Genomic DNA, 25,454 nt, shown 5'->3' with positions numbered 1-25,454 from the left:
TGTGCCAAGTAAGTGAATGAGTCATTGTGCAAAAGGTACGAAAGAAACTGAGATCACAGGATAGAAAAAGCTTTATCTTTTTTTTTTTTTTAAAGAGCAGTTCAGCCGTACTTTATGCGAAAGGCTGATTTTCACTTATGCTTGGTATAAAAATAGGATAAAAACCCAACAGTTTCATATTTTGAACTACTTTGTCAACGTGGACATCATCATGGGATATGGAAACTACAACCTTCACAAAAGTGAGAGGCCATTTTTTGCCTCCTTTAGTATCTTTTCGAATGTTTTGGCCTTGCAATTGAAGTGATTTTTATTAAAACTTAGAAATTTAAAACCATTTCATTTCCCTAATACACATTTCTTAGAAACTGTCCCTGCTTTAGTCAGAGATACTATGCATTTTTGTATATGCTTCACAAAGAAGTATCTTTTATAACTTGCAAACAAGCCCCCATTTTGAACTTTTTTTTTTTAAAGATTTTATTTATTTATTTGACAGAGAGCGAGCGAGGGAGGGAACACAAGCAGGGGGAGTGGGAAAGCGAGAAGTAGGCTTCCGCTTGAGCAGGGAGCCCAATGGGGGCTCAATCCCAGGACACTGGGATCTGGAACCAAGAGGAAGGCATATGCTTAATGACTGAGCCGCCCAGGTGCCCCCCCCTTCCACTTTTTGAACATCTTCACAATTTTCACTGTTATGTTTTATTTTCTCTTTTTAAAGAAAGTCTGTGGTTGACCTTTGAGGGGGTGGGGAATGCCTAGCTCCAAGAAGTGACCAGGATCCACATATCCACATTCAATGTTTTCAAAATCACTGCAAAATTAATTTTTTTTCATTTTCAGTTTTCATTTACTTTCAAGGTTTTGTTGTTGTTATTTTGTTAATAAAAACAAAAAATTTAAACCAGGGCACAAACTGGTTTTCTGGTGAATGTAAATACCAGAACTTAAATCATAGGGGGAAAATTTTTTCTTTTAAAGTCTGCAGTTGGGGCGCCTGGGGGGCTCAGTGAGTTAAGCCTCTGCCTTTGGCTCGGGTCATGATCCCAGAGTCCTGGGATCGAGCCCCACCTCAGACTCTCTGTTGGTGGGGAGCCTGCTTCCTCCTCTCTCTCTGCCTGCCTCTCTGCCTACTTGTGATCTCTCTCTCTCTCTCTCTCTCTCTCTCTCTGCCAAATAAATAAATAAAATCTTTAAAAAAAATAATAAAAATTTAAAAATTAAAAGTCTGCAGTCACAGGTTTCTTTAAAACCATACAACAGTCCCCTTACAAACCATGTCTTGTTTCTTCCTTTATCTGACGTCAAGTGACTAAATTATTGTTTTCCTCAGAAAGACTCTGGGCTAGGATTTCCACTTGTCTTTATATTTACTTAGGAAGAGGTGTCTGTGACTATTCACTTTCAGAGAAAGAAGAAAAGCAGAGGAGAGAATCCACATCTTCAAGAGGGTAAGGGACAGAGTATCAAAATGGCCTGGAAAATGTTCAGAATTAACATCAGAAAGTCAAATGTTCACCTAGGGCTCAGCTGGGAAGAAACAAAAGAAAAATCAATATGCAGTCAAAGAATGGCTTCACTTTTCTAGAAGGTGACTCTCTAGGAGAGTCCCTTAGCAACAGCTTTGAAATTCCAGAACCTGTCCTCAACCCTGATGGTCAGCTTCAGCGTCTGTCTGGATCTCAGACTTCTTGCCCGATCTTCCTACCACGGAAATGCATGTGGCAGTGGTGGAAACAGCCTTGGTGCTGCTGCTGAGCATGGGGTGGACCTCAGACTCTCTCTGCTCACCCACCATTTTTTATAGAGACTGTTGGATCCGTCGCTTTCCAGGTCTTCTGATTGACCTGGAGGAGTCTCAGAAGCTGGGAGCTCAGTTCCTGAAGTATTATTCTGAAAGTACCGGCCAGAAATGTAGCAGGAGCTGCTGCCTTAGGAAGGATGGTAAGTATCAATGATATGCCTGAGCAAAAATCAGGAGAAACTTAGAAAATGAAGACCTAAGTAAGGAGCTCTAGGCAGAGGTTCCAGGGAACAGATGATCAGGACTAGGGAAGATGAGGGAGAGACAAGGGGATGGGGGAGGCAGGAGAGAGATTGAGACTGACTTTGCCATTTGGATCAGTTCTGGCTCAGTTTACAAATCTGGTGATGATCCAGAGTGCCATGGAACCCACAGGTAACACAGAATCTTCTTTTCTTCACTAAAGTGCTAAATGAAACTATTTCCTCGAGGGTTAACTAACAATATTTCCACATCCCCCCAAAATGGCATATTTGGCTTCAAAAAATAATACAATAATTTCTTTTTCAAACTTCTTTTGGTGATCTCAATAGTTCAAATTTTTGAAATGTGCTTGTTTGTGTTGAGCAAATGTGGGTTGCATTGAGCAAGAATTTAGATTGTTTAGATGTTTTGAAGGACATAGGTAGATATATGTCAACTAGCAAAAAGAAAGAAAATAAATATATATTTTAAATATTCTGATTTTTTTGTCTGAAATCCAGAATCAGAGTTAAGCATCACCCATGTAATATGATCAAGGTTTATAATAAGGAAAACATTTCATTATTGCAGAATTTCCAGCTATAATTGTCTAAAGACTACTTTCATTTGTTTTTCATTTTTCCAAGATTTTAAAGCTACTTGGAAAGAAATAGCAAAAGCAACACAATACGTTAAAATAATTCTCTTGGTTCTTCTACACTTTCTTTCCATGGTTTGATACTGACTTATTAATTGCCAGTGCCTCCTATCCAAGTACACATGGCAGATTTCTGGGATGTGTACTGAGGCTACCCAAGGGTGTAAACTGACCACAGTGTGAGAAGCTGTCCCGGGCTAAGCCCTAGAAAGTTAATCAGGCACACAAGAGAGCAATTAATTTTTTAAAGGGAATTTTTTTTTTTTTTTTACAGAATTTATTTATTTGAGAGAGAGAGAGACAGAGAGAGAGTGTGTGAGAGAGTACAAGCAGAGGCAACAGCAGAGGGAAAGGAGAAACAGATTTCCCGTCTAGCAGGGAGCCCAATGCAGGGCTTGATCCCAGGACCCGGGATCATGAGCTGAGCCAAAGGCAGACGCTTAACTGACTGAGGCACCCAGGTGCCCCAAAGGGAAATTTTTTTGAAAAGGTTGCCAATCTAGATTCTCACCTTAAAGATGCTTCTAACTCCCATAAGCCTGAAGGGAAGGTGTGTGTGTGGGGGGGGGGGGGGGTTGTGCCTTTCAATATTTTCCCATGGTATCAATTTACCTGACTGTCCATCGCAGGGAAACTGTGTCCTCTGGACTTCCAGGGATACTTTAAGCATCCAGTAGAATTCCATGATTTTAGAGCCTCTGTAGCTTCCAAGTTGTGGTTTTCTTCCTCCAGAAGAAAGGGCACGAACACACGTCTGTTTTTAGCTGGAAGCCAGAACTTTAAAAAGCCACAGTCCTGCAATAACTAACCTGTTCAGAGCTGGAACTCTAAAATGTACACGAAGAGGAATATAAAACTTCTTTTAAAATTGTTCTCTTTACAGCATCAACTACTTTCTTATCAAAAATTTAAATGTCTAAATTTGAATATTTTTTAATCCTTTCCCTTAAACTTGACAGTCCAGTCTTTAAGGAATGCATTTGTAGTCTAAAATGTATTAGCAATGTATTATTCATTGAATTCTGCCCTCTTCTTTATCCTCCTGGCTGGTCCAGAGGTAACGGGGGAGGGGTGGGATAGAGCTCCCCACAGTTAACCTTACACAGAAGCAGCAAAGGTTTGGCCAACCACAGTTCCACAACAGCTTTAGGGATACTCTGAGGTCTGGTAATTGTATGCTATCCCTCTGTAATCTTATTTTATTAAAGAAGTTGATACCTTTGGTCAATGGATATTTCCCAGCGCATGGTTCCTACTACACTGCAGCAGGAGGAAAGTCTGTTTTGCACTTTAGGGAGGACAGACTGGATACTGGCACTCAGCAAATCAGACTTAAGGGTTTCCAGAAATAACATGATGCATTTTATGGAGCAAAGTTATTTAGGAGAAGGGGGATAGCATCAGTGACCTACCCCCACCCACTAGAATTCCAAATGTTCACATCCTTGTCAGTGGACTCTCTTCCTCTTTAAAGGACATTGAATGGGCTTTCCGTTGGATGTGTGATTTGCAAATGGGGCTAGTGCTCCCCTATAATCAGGGTCAGGGTAGCGTTCACCTGGCCTGCTGCCTTTCTACCATCTGGGCCTCTCCCAGTAATTGCAGTGTTTGCCTTCCCATGACTCCCTCTTTTGTTACAACATCTGTCACTTGATTTTTGTTTTTCTTTCTCTGGTGAACTCCGGTGCATTAGCATTCTGAGAGGGCACTGCAACTAGAAATCTGATAAGCCCCAGGGGCTTCTGTAGCCAACTGAACTTTTCATGAACATAAAATCCTGGGATTGGAAAATGATTCCAGGTAATCCTGTGTGGAATGGAATGTGTGAAAGATTAGAGAAAAATCCATGGACAGTTTCTTTTAAAAGGGCATTTTCCACATTCATAGAAACAGTTACTGTAGTTCACCATGTTCTGTGAGATGTCTGAACATAGCCCTGCAATATACTGGTGTGAATGCCATGTTCTTGGAAGAAATAGAAGCTACTCAGAGCTCTTCCAGCTGGGAGAAACCAAAACCACCTGCAGATGCACTTTTCCTTTCAGTTTCCTGTAACGTGGCTGTCTTCTACCATGATCCCATGCATGACAATGTCAACTGCCTCCATGTTCACTGCCCCACACTGGAGAGCTGCATATTAGAGCCTGGAACCAGTGCCATTTTATACAACGTAACAGAAGGTAATGATTTGTGCATTTTGTGTTTATGCTGAAGAATGTTGGTAACGCTCTAGTAGAGATGTATAACCTAGAAACTGGCTGGTAACAACCTGAACCACTATTTTCCCATGATCTCTATCTGGAAAAGTTTTGGGCATCCAGGGCAGAAAACTACAAATAAATTTGCTCTAGTTTGGCATGCTCAGCACTGATGAATTCATTCCAGATGATAACAAATTGTATGTGATCAAAGAAGAGCTTAAGCATTTCCTATATTCCAGGAGCCCCTAGCAAAAGCCCCAAAAGGCACTCCTAATAGTGAATACTGTTACGCTGAAAAAAATAAGTAAATTAAAAAAAAAAAAAGAAGAAGGCATTCCTATTGGAGGGGCTAAGCGTACTACTAGGAACAAAGAAAATGCTTAGTGGCAGTTTTGAGGTCTATGGACAGACACTGTATACAAGGCTTCTACAAAGATTGATGTCAAGGACAAGGAAATGCACATACTAACATACATTAGCCTACCAATGGTCCCAAGATAACCATTATTTTAGATAAATACACATTTAAGCGTGCCTTGCCCATGTATACAAACACATGGTACAAATTGGTAAATGTGAAAGAATAGATTTTTGCCATCCGGATACAAAGGCGCTAAATTTCGTCATTGGTTTTATTTACTGAACACCTAATTCAGGCCAGGAGCAGCATTGCAGAAGATGGCAGCTGTATGTCTGCCCTCGAGTTTCTTACAATCTAGTTGATATGACAAGGCTCACAATTAGTGTAGAACCTAATTAAATACAAAAATGTGTGATACTGCCTCAAGTACAAGCACTCAAAAGAAGAGGAGACTAAAGAAACCTATGTTCAGAGGCAGCTTCGTGGAAGAGGCCAGGCAGAGGCAAGACAAGGAGTTCTGTATCACACGACGGGAGAGTAGAAAACAGATCTGGCTACAAAAGGGGCACTTTCGGGGTTGCAATGAAAATCTGGGTAAGGATAGGGTAGGCCAGGTTACAAAAGTGTTTTGGACAAAGCAGTGTTTGGACTTGACTTTGTCAGCAACAGAGAACCAGCAAAGGAATTTAGTGAGAGAACGTCATCATTAAAGTGATGAGTGTGATTGTCTTTAGTCTGGAAAAATAATATGCAGGATGCGAATTAGAATATCTAGTCAGGGAAGCATTAGATCTGGAGAAGGTGACCGTAACTGCAATGAAGAGGAGGGATGATTACCAGCACATTGGGAGGGAACCAGATAGGAACCACTTTTTGGATGAAGGAAAAGAAGAGAGTGGAGTCAAAGATTGCTCCGCAGTACATAGATTCCAGCTTGGGTGATGGAAGATTGGTGAGGTCACCGAAAGGGATAGAGAGCCAGACAAAATGATTTTGGCTTTGGGACTGTTCAGTGATGACATGAGATGTCTAGGTGGGAACCTTCAGTAGACCACGGGAGCAATGAGACCAGGGACCGAGAAAGAGGAAATAACAGGTGATGCGGATTTCAGTGCCACTGACATAATGGTGACAGCCGATGAGGATACTCGTGTGTGTGTGTGTGTGTGTGTGGTGAAGGGGTGAGATGAAGGGAAACTTCAGCAGAAGACAACAGACTAAAGATTGTGGAAAGCACACAACCAGTTTGAACCAAGGAGAGAACCAGCTAAAGAAAGAAAAAATGAGAAACAGGCAATCTGAGATAAAGTGTCAAGAGAGTCTGCATTCCAGGGAGTCACAAGAGGAGAATTTTAGGGAAAGGATGGCCAGCAGGATTGAGGGTAAAAGAGAAGTCAGAACAATGAGGTGGCCAGGAAATATGGAAACTACTGATTATCTCAGAAGCATAATTCTGACAGAATAGTGTGGATGGAACTAGATGGCAGAAGGCAAACAACAAAGAAAGGAAATGGATATCGTTATGTTGAGAGGGAGAGAGGCAGAGAGACAGAAACTGATAGGAGAGACAACTGAAAAGCTGTTGAGAAGTTTTTTCCCCTCCCCTTTATAGACAGAGCAATATTTGCTTGTGTCTGAAGTCAGAGGGAAAGGAGTTCCTTTACAAGAGAGAAAATACTGAAGACAAAGTCATTACCTTCAGGAACTGGGAAGGGAGGAGACAGAGGGCTTTGCTCATGATTTTGAATACAGTTACACTTCTGTATTATTTATTTTTTTAAAACTTTAAGATGCTACATATCTCAAATGGTTACTATTTTTTTTTTCAATTCTTGCACTAACATTGGCTATTCTTACCCAGAAGCCCTGGCAGACACAAAGAATCCTCCATGATGGAGCCAGCTGTTTGTAACAGAAAGTGTTCTTGACAGTTAAGATAAATTCAAATGTGGCCAGTACGTTTCTAAGCCTTCCAGAAATATGCAATAGTAGAACTTGAACTGAAGCTCAGTTCACTAAGTTGGTGGCAAACCCAAGACTTCTCCAAGCTGTGCTTTGATATTCTCTCCTTGAAATAAAAAATAAAATGAATGATGCCTTATTTATCTTTCAGGTATAGATCCAGATTTGCTGGTTTTTGAACAATCACGTCCCACATATCTAAATCCTCGTTCCTCATCTAACACACGGGACAGACTAAGGATTTTAAAAGCTACGCATTTAGATGAACAACAAACCACAGTGATAAACCAAATGCTACCATCAACAGAGATGCCGTCATCAACCACACATCAAGATTTGGTTGTCAACACAAACAGTACTAGGTATTCCAAGGAGTTAACCACAGATTCTTGGGCAAAACTCATTTCCCTGAATAACTCCATTACCACAGAGGTAAATATGGTGTCACAGCACTGATTTTATCAATAATCCAGATAACAAGACTATTTCTCCTTTCTTTGTTCCCATAGACACAAATGCTTTTCATAGGCCTATTCCATCCCGACTCAACAGTAGCAAGCAATTACTAAATAAAACCAAGGGGTCCAACAGCAGAAACCACACAGCTGAGAATGAAGACATGACACCTGATGGGGCATCTGTGACTTCAAAGATGTGGCTGGCTCCAGTGGCCCTCTGTACCTCTGTCATCTTTCTTTGCTGTCGTATGATCATCCTAGCATCTGGATGCTGGAGAAAGCAGCAGGGCCAGTATAAGCCAGGGCAGAGAAAGGCAGGATCCAGGCATGTCAAAAAGTTAACACTCTAAAGAAGAACTCTTAATAGTAAAAGTTACAAGATTGTAAGCTTTCAAGGGTATCGTTTTTAGTTTTTTGTAAGACAAAGGGCTGTTTGTTTAAAAAAAATAAATATTGTACAGGATTGCTAGGCCATAATCTTCATAAACTTAACTGCTTTGATCATTTCTATTTTGTGAATAGTCTACCCTTTGCCAAAGTTCCAAAATTCTGACCCCTGCACTTGTTTAGCACAGTGTGAGAGATATGCTTCTAAGTGCTATACATGTATTCCCCCATGGATATAATTTTATGAATTAGATATACTTTTTATTTTTTTATTATTTTTTTTTAAAGATTTTATTTATTTACCTGACAGAGAGAAATCACAAGTACACTGAGAGGCAGGCAGAGAGAGAGAGAGAGAGAGAGAAGGAAGCAGGCTCCCTGCTGAGCAGAGAGCCCGATGCGGGACTCGATCCCTGGACCCTGAGATCATAACCCGAGCCGAAGGCAGTGGCTTAACCCACTGAGCCACCCAGGCGCCCCTAGATATACTTTTTAAAATGACTATAGTATTATTATCACATTTTACAGATGAGGAAAATGAGAAGAGAGAGGCTATCTTCCCTAAAGTCACATAGCTTAATATTAGGGAGGGCAGGATTTAATAGATATCTGGTTCAAAAGTTCATGCTGGAAATCACTGTTCGATTAAAAGCCTCCAAAAAACATGGAAAAAAAAATACAGAGAGGAAAACACCATAATATCATATGTTTCCTGTCAAGGTCAAATAATTGTCATGTATGCTAATAAAATCTTTTAGTGGATTGGATAGAAAAGTGCTATTATTACAGTTACTAACACATGTGCAAATGCTGCCTTTTAAAAAAATTTAGTTTTGATGTTCGATTGATTAATTCTTCTTAATCCTAAACCATCTTCATTTTTTAAAGTTGACATCCCTTTAACTCTGGTACTGGAATTGTGTTGATCTCTGTTGAATAAAGTTTGGGAGTTTTAGTTTACAGCCCTCACGTGTATGTAGTGTTTTCCCAGGTGCAAACATTAGCTGTAGGTATTTGAGCTCTGTCCAAATCTTACACCAGATCTACCCCCACCCCCACCCTGAAGTGCAGACACTTTAATTCAATCAAGTCTCCAATGATTTTAAGCTTTAGACCCTTAATCTAACCCTTGAAACTCTTTTTAAATGTGAGGAGAGATACTAAAAGACAGCCAATAAGCAAGAATAGATAAAAGAAAGCCCTATTACAGGATTAATAAAAAGTATTGTTCTCTCTTATGTTAAAACAAACTGTCCAGTGGCTTAAGAGGTGTTTCTGTTTCTTTCCCTAGTGTTGATACTATGTGGGGGAAAAATGCCTGTTTCTTTTTTTAATATAAGGAAGAAATATAAAAAATCTCTATCAGTGGAATATTAGCTACAAATAAAAATCTGATTTTAAAAATGTCATCAACTTACCCTTATTTACTAGTCATGATATTAAATATTAAATTTTATCAATTTCTTTACCAATTCATTAGGAAAAAAATTATTCATATTCCATAGGGAGGATATAAAGACTTAAATTACCCTAAAATTATATTTCAATAAATAACTCAGGAAGCAGTCTTTAAAAATTATTTATACAACCTTTTAAAAGATTATTTTTCTTTAAAATATATGCAAGTTTTTAATTTACCTTATTTTATTTTTTATATACAAGCTTTTAAAGGTTTCCAAAAAACCAGGGGTGCTAGAAAAACATTTTTCTTCCTTGGGGTTTCTTAGAATTTGCTCATTTCCTAAAATTGGTAGTTTTATAAAAATGACCATAATTTGAGAAAACATATTTACATTTGTAAGAAACCAAACTCATACTCCTCTTCTTCAGCCATTATCTGTGACCATCAGATAAACTGAAGACATTTATTAGACTGCAGATGCAACCAGGCCAGTGTCAGCCAGGAAGCAAAAATCGCCGAGCCTAGAAACCATGTCCTTCCTGGAAGCCACAAGGACCAAAAGACAACTTCTGAATAGAATTTAAAACTTTCTTAAGAAACAATAAAAGATTCTCAAGGCCAACAACCAGTCAACAACCAAGGCCAAGATTGTTAAACTCAATTGCAAAGTAATGATAATACTGAAATCCTCCCAACATTGTAACTAGCCAGACCTCTTTTAAAAAGTCTGTAACTGTCCAGTATTATGAAATACTTACCACTGTTGGGGAAGACATATGCAAAGAAAGAACTAAAGCATGTCACAATTAAGGGAACAGATTTATCCTACTTCTTAGTTGCCTATGTGTTTAAGCAACTTCTGAGTTATATAATTTTAAGTTTGATGTCAGCAGTCAATGTGTTATCAATGTAGCAAATATCCCTTAGACTTGGTTAAAGGATAAATATGATGTTCCTTGTATATATTGGCTCAATTAATATCTTAAAGGATGGGTAAAGATCCGATTAATGAAAAACAGTAGTTTAATTATTGCTAAAATTATAATGATCGTAACTGCTTTCTATCTGAGGCAGTTCTGTATTAATCTCACAGCTCTAAGATTTTGCCATTAGGTGTCAGTGCTACAGCCTATCTTCAGATCAGTTGCCTGGAGATACCCAAACTGCAAAGGCTAGAGGGTACAGTGCTCTGTGAGACACCAAGTATAAATTTGGAGCGGGGAGGTCTGTCTGAAAAACCACCCTCAGGTTTGGTAATACACTAGAATAATTCACAGAACTCAAGGAAAGCTGTTATACTCATGGTTATGGTTTATCACAGAGAAAGGATATGGATTAAAGTCAGCCAAGGAAAGAAGCACATAGAATGAAGTCACAGAGGGTTCCAAAGTTATAGTTTCTGGTGTCTGCCCCTAGAGGCAAGATATGTTACTTTTCCTGCACCAGTGTATGGTAATATGCCCAGAGTACTGCCAGCCAGGGAAACCTGCCCAAACTTTAGCAGTTCAAAGATTTTATAGAGGCTCTATTGCATGGGTATGACCGAGTGATTGCCTGGGTGGTTGATCTCAGCTGCCAAGTGGACTGATCCCAGGTGACTTAATGCCCCTTCCTCTAAATCATGTGGTTTTGCCGGCATGGCTAAGACTGTCAGGTGTGGCCAGCCCCACCCTAAAATCCATTGTGACTGGCTCTCACCCTAAACAAAGATACTCCTATGAGGTATGACATAGATTACCTCCTAGAAGCTGCAAGCAAAGGCCAGACCTCTCTTTGGGCCAGGTCAGATTTTTTATTACACAGCATTACCTCCTCTGTTTTATCGATTATTATAGTATTATTTCAAAAGATGGATGACCCTAACCTACCATCTCTTTACATGTTCCCAAAGGATTTCTCCTCAACCTCTATTTTCAAAATGTTCCCTTCTTCAATACTGTTTCTGCATCTGAAATTCCTTAAACTCCATGAATCTCTAAGAAATATAACATTTCAATACACTTAAAGTATGCTTTTAATTTTTAATTTTAATTTTAATTTATTTTTTAATTTTTATTTTTTTAATAAAAAAATTTTTACTTTTATTATTTATTTATTTTTATTTTTTTAAAAAAGGTTTTATTTATTTATTTGACAGAGAGAGATCACAGGCAGGCAGAGATACAGGCGGGAGGGTCGGGGGTTGGGGGAGCAGGCTCCCTGCCAAGCGGAGAGCCCAATTCAGGACTCAATCCCAGGACCCTGAGATCATGACCTGAGCCAAAGGCAGCGGCTTAACCCACTGAGCCACCCAAGCACCCTAATTTACTATTTCTATGCAGTGGGTTACAATGTATCTCTCTTTTTGCAGTCAAGGTCATCTTATCATACTTAATAACATACAGATTCTTGAACTTGCTAATACTAAATCATACCTTCATTTCATATAAATCCTTTGGGTAACTGTTTTCAAATTCTTTTTTGGCTTTCATTTATGTTCTCTAATTCTGTTAGGCAAAGTAAGTTTTGGACAAGTAACAAACTCATTAATTCCAAGTAATTAAACTCAATAGAAAATAAAATTCTATTTTAATTAACTTAACCACTTACAACTTTGGAAGTGGTAGACATAATAGATAAAAATACTGAATTGACAGTTAAATTGAATGGAATGTTTCATAGGACAAGTCTTACTTTGTCATTTACTCCAATTAATTTCAAGGTCTTACACCTCATCTCTTTTCTGAGCTGCAGAAACTCTAACTGGGGAATCTAAAGAGATGAATACCAGTTAACCTCCATTTCCACTTTTCTGCAAGCATTGGCTTGGAGAAGTGAGCCCCAGAAAACAGAAAGAAGGATGCTAAGCAGAGTTGAATTAACATAAAGTGAGCCCAAAAGAGAGGAATGGAGCAAACTTTTCAGATTAGAAAAATACTTCCAAGAACCTGTTTCTAATCAGAATTGGCATCTGTAGAAAAGGCATTGGGTGGACAGTAGTTATGTAAAAAAAAAAAGCACTGAACTATATACAGGGAAGTAGATTCTGGACTTAGCCTCCTAAATAACCAAAGTCATTACAGCTGGTCCTGACTTATTTTGACTCACGATTTTTTGAATTTATAATGGTGTGAAAGCAGTAACATACTGAGGAAACCATACTTCAGATTTTGAATTTTGATCTTTTCCCAGACTAGTGATATATGATGATACATTTTCATGATACTGGGCAGCAGCAGCCAAAGCTCCTATCCAGTCATGTGATCCTAAGGGTAAACAACCTGTATAATGACAACCACTTTGTACCCATAAAACCATTCTTTAACTTTCAGTACAGTATTCAATAAACTTCATGAGATATTTAACACTTAATTATAAAATAGGCTCTGTGATAGATGATTCTGGCCAACTGTAAGCTAATGTTAAGTGTTCTGAGCACGTTTAAGGTAGGTTGAACTAAGCTATGATGCTTGGTAGGTTAGGTGTATTAAATATATTTTCATCTTAAGATGGATTTATTGGGACATAACCCCATCCTAAGTTGAGGAAGATCTGGATTTAAAAGCAACCAATAGGTGCTAATTTGTATAAAATAGAAATAGGAGATAAAATAACAACATATGTATATACATGAATATTAAAGTGATGGCAGAAATAAAATTAAAATACTTTCAAACCAGAAGGAATCACACAGGTCGTCTAATCAGTTCTACTGCCACACCATACAAATAAGAAAACTGCTGAACAATCATTGCCATGATGCATTAGTATGAGAAAATATTTTAAATGTGATGTGGCTTCTAGAGTTAACATGGTGGAGTAGTAAGGACCCTATGTTAGTTAGTCTTATCCCTGGAATTCAGCTAGATAGTTATCAAATCATTCTGAACACTTGCATTTTCAACCAGAGATCTGATTAAAGAAATGCTGCAATGCTACAAAGAGAAAAGTGGCCACTTCTTAGAAATATTGTCATCTTTACTCTCTCTTTCTTCTTTTCTTTTCTGGACATAATAACAAGATGGAGAAACTTAATAACAAAAGAAAGAAGAACAGGAGTTAATATGGATATAAGTAAGATGTCTGAACTAGAACTTAAAACAATGATTATAAAGATACAAGTTGGGCTTGAAAAAAGCATTCAAGATACTAAAGAATCCCTTACTGTAGAAATAAAAGAACTAAAATACAGTCATGCCAAAATTAAAAATGCTATTACTGAGATGCGGTAAAAAATGGAGGCTCTGAAAGTGACAATAAATAAGGCACAGGAGAGTCAGTAATATAGAAGACAAAATAATGGAAAATAAGTAAGCCGAAGAGAGACAACTACTTAATCACGAAGGAAAGCTTCCAGAAATCGGTGATTCCATAAAGCAAAATAATATCCAGATAATAGGGGTCCCAGAAAAATGAAGGGGAAGGAGGGAGGGCAGAATGTTTATTTGAACAAATTACAGCTGGGAACTTCCCTAATCTGGGGAAGGAAATAGGCATTCAATCCAGGAGGGACAGAGACACCCCCTCAAAATCAATAAAAAGATTGAGGTAATGATAAATGGTTCTCTAACCCCTTACTCTCAGTTTGGAGTTGTGTTTGGACATACAATAAAGAAGCTTGCAAATTTCAGATAAAGAGAAAAACCTGAAAGCAGCTTAGGACAAGAGGTCCATAACCTACAATGGTAGAAACATAAAACTGACAGCGGACTTGCCCAGAGACCTGGAAGGCCAGTAAGGACTGGCATGATATATTCAGGGTACCAAATGAGAAAAATATGCAACCAAGAATACTTTTATCCAGCAAGGTTGTCATTCAGAATAGAAGGAGAGATAAAGAGTTTCCCAGACAAAAACTAAAGGAATTTTTGACCACTACACTAGCCCTGTAAGAAATATTAAAGGGGATCCTTTGAAGGAAGAGAACCCAAAAGTAACAAACAGCAGAAAGGAACAGTGACACTCTACAGAAACAGTGACTTTACTGAAAATACAACGGTATAACTTCATACGTAATTACTTTGAATGTAAATGGACTAAATGTTCCAATCAAAAGACACATGATATCAGAGTGGATAAAAAACAAGACCCATTGATATGCTGTCTATAAGAGACTCATTTTAGACCCAAAGATACCTCCAAATTGAGCATGAGGGGGTGGAGAACCATTTATCATGTTAATGAATATCAAAAGAAAGCTGGAGTAGCCATCCTTACATCAAACTAGACTTTTTAAACCAAAGACTATAATAGGAGATGAAAAAGGCCACAGTATCATAATAAAAGGGTCTACCCAACAAGAAGATCTAACAACTGTAAATATTTATGCCCCTAACTTGGGAGCAGCCAATTATACAAACCAATTAATAAAATTAAAGAAACACACTGATAATAATACAATCATAGTTGGAGACTTCAACACCCCACTCACTGCAATGGACAGATCATCTAAGCAGATGAAAAAGGAAACAAGGGCTTTGAATGACACACCAGACCAGATGGACTTAAGAGATATATTTAGAGCACTTCATCTTAAAGCAACAGAATACACATTCTTCTTGAGTGTACATGGAACATTCCCCTGAACAGATCACATACTGCATCAAAAATCAGGCCTCAACTGGTACAGAAAGACTGAGATCATACCATGCAAATTTTTAGACCACCATGCTTTAAAACCTGAACTCAATCACAAGAGAAAAATTGGAAGGAACACAAATACATGTTGGTTAAAGAGCACCTTATTAAAGAATCAATCAGGAAATTAGAGAAGAACTCAAAATATACACGGAAACAAATGTGAAAACAGGATAGTTCTGAACCTTTGGGATACAGCAAAGGTGGTCCTAAGAGGGAAGTATACAGTAACATAAGCCTTTCTCAAGAAATAAGAGAAGTAGGGTACCTGGGTGGCTCAGTGGGTTAAACCCTCTGCCTTCGGCTTGGGTCATGATCACAGGGTCCTGGGATCGAGCCCCACATCAGGTTCTCTGCTCAGTGGGGAGTCCGCTTCCCCCTCTCTCTGCCTGCCTCTCTACCTTCTTGTGATCTCTCTCTCTCTCTCTGTCAAATAAATAAATAAAATCTTTAAAAAAAAAGAAAGAAAGAAAGAAAGAAAGAAAGAAAGAAAGAAACAAGAGAAGTCCCAAATACACAACCTAACCTTAGACCTAAAGGAGCTGGGAAAAGAGCAGCAAATAAAGCCAAAATCTACTACAAAGCTGTAATCAGCAACACAGCATGGTACTGGCACAAAAACAGACACATAGATCAATGGAACAGAACAGAGAGCAGATATGGACCCTCAACTCTATGGTCAACTAATCTTCAACAAAGCAGGAAAGAATGACCAATGGAAAGAAGACAGTGTCTTCAACAAATGGTGCTGAAAAAATTAGACAGCCACATGCAGAAGAATGAAACCGGACCATTTCCTTACACCATCACAAAAACAGACTCAAAATGGATGAAAGACCTAAACGTGAGATAGGAATCTGTCAAAATCCTAGAAGAAAATATAGGCAGCAACCTTACCTCAGCTGCAACTTCTTGCTAGATATGTCTCCAAAGACAAGGGAAACAAAAGCAAAAATGTACTATTGAGACTTCATCAAGATAAAAAGCTTTTGCACAGCAAATAGCTGACAAAATTAAAAGGCAACCTATGGAATGGGAGAATATATTTGCAAATGGCTTATCAGATAAAGGGCCAGTATCCGGGGCGCCTGGGTGGCTCGGTGGGTTAAAGCCTCTGCCTTCGGCTCAGGTCATGATCTCAGGGTCCTGGGATCGAGCCCCGCATCGGGCTCTCTGCTCAGCGGGGAGCCTGCTTTCCCCTTTCTCTCTGCCTGCCTCTCTGCCTACTTGTGATCTCTGTCTGTCAAGTAAATAAAATTAAAAAAAAAAAAAAAAAAAAGGGCCAGTATCCAAAATCTATAAAGAAACTTATTAAAGTCAACACCCAAAAATAAAAAAATCCAGTCAAGAAATGGGCAGAAGACGCCAACAGACTTTACCCCAAAGAAAACATACAAATGGCTTGCAGACACAGCATGAGGGAAATACAAATCAAAACCATAATGAGATACCATCTCACACCAGTCAAAATGGCTAAAATTAACAAGTCAGGAACAACAGATGTTGGTGAAGATGTGGAGAAAGGGGAACCCTCTTACACTGTTAGTAGGAATGCAAACTGGTGAGCCGCTCTGGAAAACAGTTTGGAGGTTCCTCAGAAAGTTGAAAACAGAGCTACCCTATGAACCAGCAACTGCATTACTGGGTATTTACCCCAAAGATACAAATGCAGTGATCCAAAGGGGCATCTCACCCCAATGTTTAGAGTAGCAACGTCCACCACAGCCAAAATATGGAAAGCGTCCAGATGTCCACTGACAGATGAATGGATAAAGATGAGGTATATATACACAGTAGTATTTTTATTCAGAAAGAATTAAATCTTATCATTTTCAACAATGTGGATAGAATTAGAGTATTATGCTAAGCAAAATAAGTAAGTCAGAGAAAGACAAATACCTTATGATTTCATTCAAATGTGGAATTTAAGAAATAAAAGAGATGAACACAGGAGAAGGTAAGGAAAAATAAAGTAAGATGAAAATTGACAGGAAGGCAAAATGTAAGAGACATTGAACTCTAGGAAACACACTGAGGGTTGCTGTAGGGGAGGTGGGTGGGGTGATGAGGTAACTGGGGGATGGGTATTAAAAAGGGAAACTGATGGAATGAGCACTGGGTATGTTATATGCAACTGATGAATCACTAAACTAATAATAATCACTAAGCCTCTGAAACTAATAAAAAAAATCTGAAATGTGTAAAAACGGTTTTTTTTTTAGCATTTTCAAATTTATATAAAGTGAGATAATTATAAAATTATATCATGGAGATTTTAAATCAAGGAGATTTTTAAAAATCATAAAAATTAAATCAAGGAGATTTTTCTAAATAAATCACATTAGATTTAATAGTTTCTTCACTGATTCTTTGTACTGAGAAAGGGTATTTTCATTGTCCCCTTCATTCTTAAGACTAACAACAGACTTTTTGTACTCTTCAACTTCTTTTGTAGCAAGGAGCTCTTCTTTATTTACATCCAGATTTTTCTCAGCAGCTTTGATTTGGAGAAGTGTTTCCAGAATATTTTTTTCAGAGGAGCTATTGTTCCATACATACTCTTCCATGTCTGCTTCAGTCTTATCTTTCTCCCATTCTTCAGTTTTCTGAAAGGAAAAAACTGAGTTCTGAAATCTGAGAAATACGATCCAAAAACAAAGTTTTGTTTTTGTTTTAGGGAAAGAGAATCTGCAAAATGTGGAGTCCCTATGGATACTTTGTATGTGAACTTTGATTTCCCTCCCTTACAGCACTGCTATCCACCTGCGCCAACTGTTTCAGGACCCCACACTCTATGATGTGACTACTACATTACTACTCACTAACTCTACAGAATTTATCTGGCTTGCAAATTCCACTCACAAAGCAACACTATTTCCCAAAAGAGACAGAAAACTCATTTTTTGCAGCTTTCTAATCCCTAAACTCTTAACACATCAACACTTCACATTTCTGAGGTTAATAATAAAGAGTTGAGAAAAGACTGTATTTATCTTTGTAACATGCCTGTGGGGATGACAAGGAATACCAATCATTACAATAAAATAAAAAATATAAAATACATGTGTAATACATGATTTTTAGTCCTAATGACTTCATATATTCTGGAATTTTATTTTGTTATTATCTTTATTTTCTATTCCTCTAAGGGAAAAAATTTTTGTTACTACTTGTTTTCACTTTTCTTCTTTTTTTTTTTTTTTTAAAGATTTTATTTATTTATTTGACAGAGAGAGACACAGAGAGAGGGGAAGCAGGGGGGAGCGGGTGAGGGAGAAGCAGGCTTGCCTTGGAGCAGGGAGCCCAATACACGGTTCAATCCCAGGACTCTGGGATCATGACCTGAGCTGAAGGCAGATGCTTAACAACTGAACCACCCAGGCTCCCCACTAACATGTTTTTTCTTACAAAAGTTACTACTATGCTATCTTAGGGAACACTGTTAGGTTTTATAGTAATATAATTCAGATTTCGTGATTTAGATGAAGATGAAGATGTAACATTCTGTGAAAAATCAAGGAACGCAGCTGATAAATAATAAGCCCTGGTTCAATGAAGTGCTGAATGCCAGCCACATTCTTTTCAAACTAACATATTCTAACATAATATATTAACAATATTTATTTCCAAAATAACATATTCTGAGCTATATACTACTATAGAATCATCCAATATTCTTAAAGCTTTTGAAGGTGGTAAACCCCGCAAATTAGAACATTTCTGAAGTATTAAAAGAAAGATTTGTAAGGCTGTCAAAATTATTTTATCTCTGAAAACTCCTCTTGAAAAAGACCCCAACTTGAGCAGACAGAGCTCCAAGTCTGTTCAGAATTAAGTGAGTACCAAGGAGTCGGTTTCTACTTCTGCCTCCCTCCTGTCCCCAACCTCACTATTCGAGTCCATGAAAAAAGAAAAAGCACAAGAGGGGTGCCTGGGTGGCTCCGTGGGTTAAAGCCTCTGCCTTCTGCTCAGGTCATGATCCCAGGGTCCTGGGGCATTAGGCTCTCTGCTCAGCAGGGAGCCTGCTTCCTCCTCTCTCTCTGTTTGCCTCTCTGCCTACTTGTGATCTCTGTCTATCAAATAAATAAAAGTTTAAAAAAATCTTAAGAAACAAAAAAGGAAAAGAGAAAAAGCACAGGAAATGCATCCCTCAAAAGGTAAAGAGGAGCCCCACCAACTGCAAATAGGCCCCTGGATATGCCATGGACTCAGCTAACCCCATTTGGGTTAACTGAAGGCAAGGAAAGAGTCTCCTCCACAAAGAACCACAAGAAAAATCCTGTTTATATCCTTCAAACTAAATAACCTTTCCTTCAAGATAAACCAATAGGATGTGGAGTGTCTCCCTGACCCTCAAATTCCTTAGCCAAAGGGGCTATACTCACAACTCCCTATATACTGTTTGCCCCACCTCCCTATCCTGAATTTATAGCTGAGGAAAACATCTCAACTAACATTCTAGAAACATATTATCTGGTTGAGAATTAACTCTACACTCCTTTTTTAATCTGGCTGTGATTCACCCCATAGGCTTGGCAAAGGGGCGGGGTGGGTGAATAATGTGAAACAACTTCTTGTATCCTGTGCATACAAGCCTGTTGCAAATAACTTCTAACAGCCAAATCTGAATTTTACATTAAAAAGAAAACTGACAAAATCATCCTACCCTACCTACGTTTTACTGTAATATTTGGGGAAAAAATAAATGTCAGACCCTTAAAAAAAACAAATGCCCTAGGGGCACCTGGGTGGCTCAGTGGGTTAAGCCGCTGCCTTCGGCTCAGGTCATGATCTCAGGGTTCTGGGATCAAGTCCCGCATCAGGCTTTCTGCTCAGCAGGGAGCCTGCTTCCTCCTCTCTCTCTCTGCCTGCCTCTCTGTCTACTTGTGATTTCTCTCTGTCAAATAAATAAATAAAATCTTAAAAAAAAAAAAACCACAACAAATGCCCTAAATTAAATGTTTCTTTGGTCCTATCTACTCTTAGAAGTGCTTTAAATGATGAAACAGTGTCATAGTTTCTTCATAATTCTAACTTACAAATGAGTATCCTGAAGATTCCAACAAATACATTATATAAAGCACTATGTAAAACAGTCAATCTACCTCTTTTTTAAAAAAAATTCTAATCTACTTCATTCTTGACTGCTAGAAGACAATTAAGAGATTAACAATTTAAAAAATTATAACTTTCACCTAGTTTTATGTGGATTTTTTCACCTATTCTGAAATAGATACTTAAAGAGGTAACAAAAGTAAATTCACTGTAATCTTCATCATTTCATTTATCTTCCACTTATGTTTGGTGTACACAATTCTAGGCTGCCTTGTCAAAGTGTTACAGTGTGCCATGCTATTGATTCCCTCGGCCCTCAGGTGGCCAGGAGACCCTGGAGCAGCGGTGCACAAGCACCCTCTTCCTTCACTGATCTCAGGAAAGACTTTTCTCTGTGCAGCGACACAAAAAAGGTTAGGAAATACTGCACTAAGGGATAACAAACACTTACAGGAGAAAATCATACTGTGTTAAATAGCCAGTGGTAAGTAGTAGTTTCCTACTAATCCTACACAGACACAAAGCAGTGTTGGGCTTCAGCTGCAAGCTAAACAAAACTCATGTTTTCAACAATTCTAATAACTTTAGGATCCAAACTCTGCACAGTTGAATATAAATTCCAAGATAATGATAGTAACAATACCAATAAATTAAATACTTATATGCCACGGACCTTAAATGCTTACATACATTAATTATTTCATCTAATTCTTATTAAAACCTACTGGGTTTGATGTTAACATCTCTACAGAAAGAAAATAAAGTAATATGGAAGTTAAATAGGGGCCATAGCCACCTGGGAATGTTTCTGATTTCAGAATTTTTTACATTTTAGAAAATTAATACAGTGCATAAACCATATATTTTGTTAACATTTCCAGAGAAGATCAACCACAGGACACCCTAAATCAAATACATCACCATTTTTGCAGCAACGTGTATGCAGTCACACTAAACAAAGGCTATAAATGTTTTTCATCCATTCAAGTCTCATTTTGCCACCAAATAAGTTATGAAAAAACTAGCAATTTCCAAAGCTTTGGGGGTTACAGAGTTAGGGTGTGTGTGTGTGTGATTTGCTCAGGATCGCACAGGGAGGTGGTATGACACAATATTTAATATGGGCTTTGGTGTTTTACGGAACTCAGTTTACATCCTAGCTTCATCACTTACTACTGTGACAGACTTGTGTTACAGAAGAAGTGATTCCAAGGGCTGTTCTGTGAATTAAAAGAGGTAAGGAATAAAAATAAAATAAAATAGGTAAGGAATATCCATGCACTTAGAGCAACCAGCTCAGAGTAAACACTAAATAAATGCTTGCTACGAATAAAACATAGCTTATGAAGATGAATGAAAGAGAGTGGGATTCAAATCCTTGTTAGCCTACCTACAAAATGTGTTTCTATGTCAAGGGCATCACTACCCCCCCATCAAACAATAAATAGAAACTTTCAGTGTAAATATAAACACAAACCAAATTGTTCGAATGTTCTGCAATTATTCCCACTCACAAAATTGTATCATTATTTTTATAATGTTTAGATAAAATAGTTAAAGAAACAAGAGGTCTTTATTTCTTATCCCTGATATAAAGGTAATGTTTTTCGTGATTCTTGTAACTTCATGTCTTCTTGATAAATGCTATCACTGATTAAATTTTCCCAATTAATTGCCTATTCTTACTAAGTTATCTCCAGTTTTCCTGCAGTCTCCTTTGGATATAGGCATTTTATGTCTAATCAGATGTAGATTAGAAAACACAGACACACACACACGCACACAAAATAGCATTCTTGTCAAGAAAAAGAAATTTACTTTTTTGAAGTCCTGAGTTAAATGGAAGAAAATATCTTTACAGCATCTTTAGAATGTCTCTGTTTTTCAAGCAGGAAAAGTAAAAGCTAATTATTATCAATATATTTACTTTTTGAGGGAAATCTTTACTACTCATTAATGTATAAGCTTTCACAGATGAGTAACAACCAAATAGAGCTTGTCAGTGAAGAGAGAACAGAACTAACTAAAAGAGATGCTGTTCTATAAATGATATATTAGGAAGCTATTCTAAAACATCTTAATCTTTGTCAATGATATAAAGGCAGTAATACTGTCCATACTACTTGTCACGTTAGAATATTTTTCATTTCTAAGAGGTATAAATATAAAATCCTTGGGGCACCTGGGTGACTCAGTCAGTTAAACACCCAACTCTTGATTTCAACTCAGGTGATGATCTTAGGGTCCTGAGATGGAGCCCCCAGTAGGGCTTCCTCCTCAGCAGGGAGTCTACTTGGGAATCCCTCTCTTTCTGCCCCTCCCCCACTCTCACTCTTTCTCTAAAATAAATTTTAAAATCTTAAAAAAAAAAAAAAGATATCAGAGTTACAGAATCAGTGATGACTAGACGAATGTGAATTCCAGGCTGCAAGGATGTGAGAAGGATCCTTCTGAAAATCCTTAAACATTTTCTTTCTTGAGGGCATTTTCCAATTCTGTACAAGACTGGCACTTGGCAAATGCAGGATTCTTCTTGGGTATAGAGGAATACGTGAAATTTGAGCTGTTACACAGGGCTCTATAAAACAGACTGGAAATGAAGAATCCCAAACATGACTGGTTTTAGTTCTGGGGTTACTTATGGAGAAGTTAGGAAATCATAATCACACCTCTAAAAAGCAAAGTAAAATCCCCCATAATCTCAGAATGTTTAGGAGACAAAGTCGCACTAGAAGGAAGAAGTGTGTTTTAAATGCACAACCAATCACCCCCCCCCTTTTTTTTTAAGATTTTATTTATTTATTTGATAGAGATCACAAGTAGGCAGAGAGGCAGGCAGAGAGAGAGAAGGGGAAACAGACTCCCTGCCAAGCAGACAGCCCGATGTGGGACTTGATCACAGGACCCTGAGATCATGACCTGAGCTGAAGGCAGAGGCTTAACCCTCTGAGCCACCCAGGCACCCCCTACCCCAATCACCCTTTTAAAACATCTACCAGATTCTGTTTCAAGGTTAGAGGTTACCAAGCTAAGCTCAAAACTTCTGAAAAGTACAAATGACTCTACAGCAGATATAGAAGTTGATTAACCAAGTTCCCAATCAAAAGCCTTGATGGCTATGCCTAAGGAAGAGCTGGATAGGATTAATAACAGTCTAGATAGAGCAGAAGTCAGAATTAATGAATGCCAAAACAGACCAACACAAAACTACATTGCTATACATATCAGATCTGTACTATGGGATTATAACTATGAGATTCTGAAATCTTTTTATATTTTATGATATAACTCCAAGATTCCCAATGATTCTACTTAACAAGTTCCAACAAATCTTTGGAGGATAACTCCTAACATATTTCTTATAGACTGAATGCTTGGGTCTCCGCCCCCCCATGCCCACCCTCAATTCTTGTTGGAATGGAACTCCCAAATGGTGGCATTGGAGGTGGGGTCTTTGGGAGATGCATAGGTCATGAGGTGGAGCCCTCATGAATGAGATTAACACCCTTGTGAAAGAGCTTCCAGAGAAAACCCTTGCCCCTTCTGCCATGTGAGGAGACAGCAAAACGACAGCTGTTTATGAAACAGGAAGTGAGCCCTCACTAGACACCCGACCTGCCAATGCTTTGATCTTAGATATCTCAAACTTCAAAAAAACAAGAAACAAATTTCTTTTGTTTATAAACAGACCAGTCTGTGGTACTGTGTTATAGCAACCTAAATGGAATAAGACAATGTCTTATACAAATAAAAATCAAAACTTATTTTTTAAGTTTGCAATAACAAATTTTGGGAAATTTAGTCTGGATCAATTTTCTTAAATAAGTTTATTTATTTATTTATTATTTTAAAAAAGATTTTATTTATTTATTTGACAGATCACAAGCAGGCAGAGAGGCAGACAGAGAGAGAGGAGGAAGCAGGCTCCCCGCTGAGCAGAGAGCCCAATGCGGGGCTCGATCCCAGGACTCTGGGATCATGACCTGAGCCGAAGGCAGAGGCTTTAATCCACTGCGCCACCCAGGCGCCCCAAATAAGTTTATTTAAAAGCCTATAATTTTCACCATCTAAAACATAATTTTTCCATAACTTCAAACTTAAAGAACTAATAGTGTTAAATTTCACAAAAATAATCTGATACCATAGACTTCCTGATGGAAGAGCACAATACTAATTACACAGTAGTTTTTAAAAAGTCAAAATAGAATCTGATGAAGCTCTAGATACAACTATCAACTTAAAAAATTATAGTATGGTGATACAATCAGCAGAATTCAAATGATGGGAAAGCCCACAGCAAACAAGAGCCCAAGATTTCTTCAACAAATAAATTGCAAGGAAAGAGCTCAACAGACAAAACTCCCTTTCGGTCTGTGACTGCTCCTGCATACTCTTTCACAAAACATTTCCTGAGAACCCACCATGTGCTAGGCAGTACGGGGAGAAGCAGGATGTCTCTAGGTACCCTGGCTAAAAATGAATGTTTTCATATCCAAGTATTTTAGAAAAAGGGTACCTATGCTTGTTCGTATTAGGCATCTGCTGATGAAATAAAAAACAGAAACAAAAATCCTCATTATTCAAATACAATAATAATGTAGTGGAACAAAATCCAATTTTTTAAAAAAGATTTTATTTATTTATTTGACAGACAGAGATCACAGGTAGGCAGAGGCAGGCAGAGAGAGAAGCAGGTCCCCGCCGAGCAAGGAGCCTGTTGCAGGGCTTGATCCCAGGACCCTGAGATCATGACCTAAGCCGAAGGCAGAGGTTTTAACCCACTGAGCCACCCAGGCGCCCCCAAAATCCAATTTATAAGCTAATTCTTTTCTTTTCCTTTTTTCCTAATTCTTTCTTTCTTTTTTTAGAGAGAAAGGGCACATGCTAGCAGGGGGAGGAGCAGAGGAAGAGGGACAAGCCAACTTAGTGCTGTGCACGGAGCCCAACTGGGGGCTTGATCCTATGACTCTGAAATCATGACCTGAGCCAAAAATCAAGAGTCCAACACTCAATTGACTGAACCACCCAGGCACCTCTAAGTTAATCATTTTCTATGAGGCTAAATACATTTTGTTTTTGTGATTTAAAGGAGTCTATTACAGAAAATTTCAAACACATACAAAAGAGATAGCACTATATAAACTCTCACGTACTCATCAACCAGTCTCTCTCCACCGCACCCCCAAAGATTTTGTTTATTTATTTGAAAGACAGCAAGAGAAAGAGCAAAAGAGTTAGAGAGCATGAGTGGGGTAAGGGGCAGGGAGAGAAGCAGACTCCTGGCTGAGCAGGGAACCCAATGCAGGGCTTGATCCCAGGACTCCGGGATCATGACCTGAGCTGAAGGGAGATGCTTAACCAACTGAG

At 38.3% G+C, this 25,454-nt stretch overlaps 2 protein-coding genes across 4 annotated transcripts in view; one reads left to right on the top strand and one right to left on the bottom strand.

Annotated features, from left to right (window-relative positions):
* The first annotated feature begins 6 nt into the window (after window positions 1-6).
* On the top strand, window positions 7-8,976 carry MANSC4 (MANSC domain containing 4). The gene is given in 4 exon segments (XM_059387177.1): window positions 7-1,944; window positions 4,691-4,825; window positions 7,321-7,615; window positions 7,617-8,976. Coding segments are annotated over 4 exon segments (1,020 nt in total). The 5' UTR covers window positions 7-1,715; the 3' UTR covers window positions 7,978-8,976.
* A 5,918-nt stretch (window positions 8,977-14,894) lies between these two features.
* Window positions 14,895-25,454, bottom strand: part of MRPS35 (mitochondrial ribosomal protein S35) — a 47,043-nt gene continuing 36,483 nt past the window's right edge. For all 3 annotated transcript variants that reach the window (XM_059387189.1, XM_059387188.1, XM_059387190.1), the window contains one exon: window positions 14,895-17,638. In XM_059387189.1, coding sequence (XP_059243172.1) covers window positions 17,369-17,638 — 270 coding nt within the window. In that variant the 3' untranslated portion in view covers window positions 14,895-17,368. The remainder of the gene's footprint in view (window positions 17,639-25,454) is intronic.

Source organism: Mustela nigripes, unplaced genomic scaffold (genome assembly GCF_022355385.1).
Source record: "Mustela nigripes isolate SB6536 unplaced genomic scaffold, MUSNIG.SB6536 HiC_scaffold_218, whole genome shotgun sequence".
Classification (NCBI taxonomy): domain Eukaryota; kingdom Metazoa; phylum Chordata; class Mammalia; order Carnivora; family Mustelidae; genus Mustela; species Mustela nigripes.
Note: the sequence above shows the minus strand (reverse complement) of the source record. Positions and strands in the feature narration are given on the sequence as shown.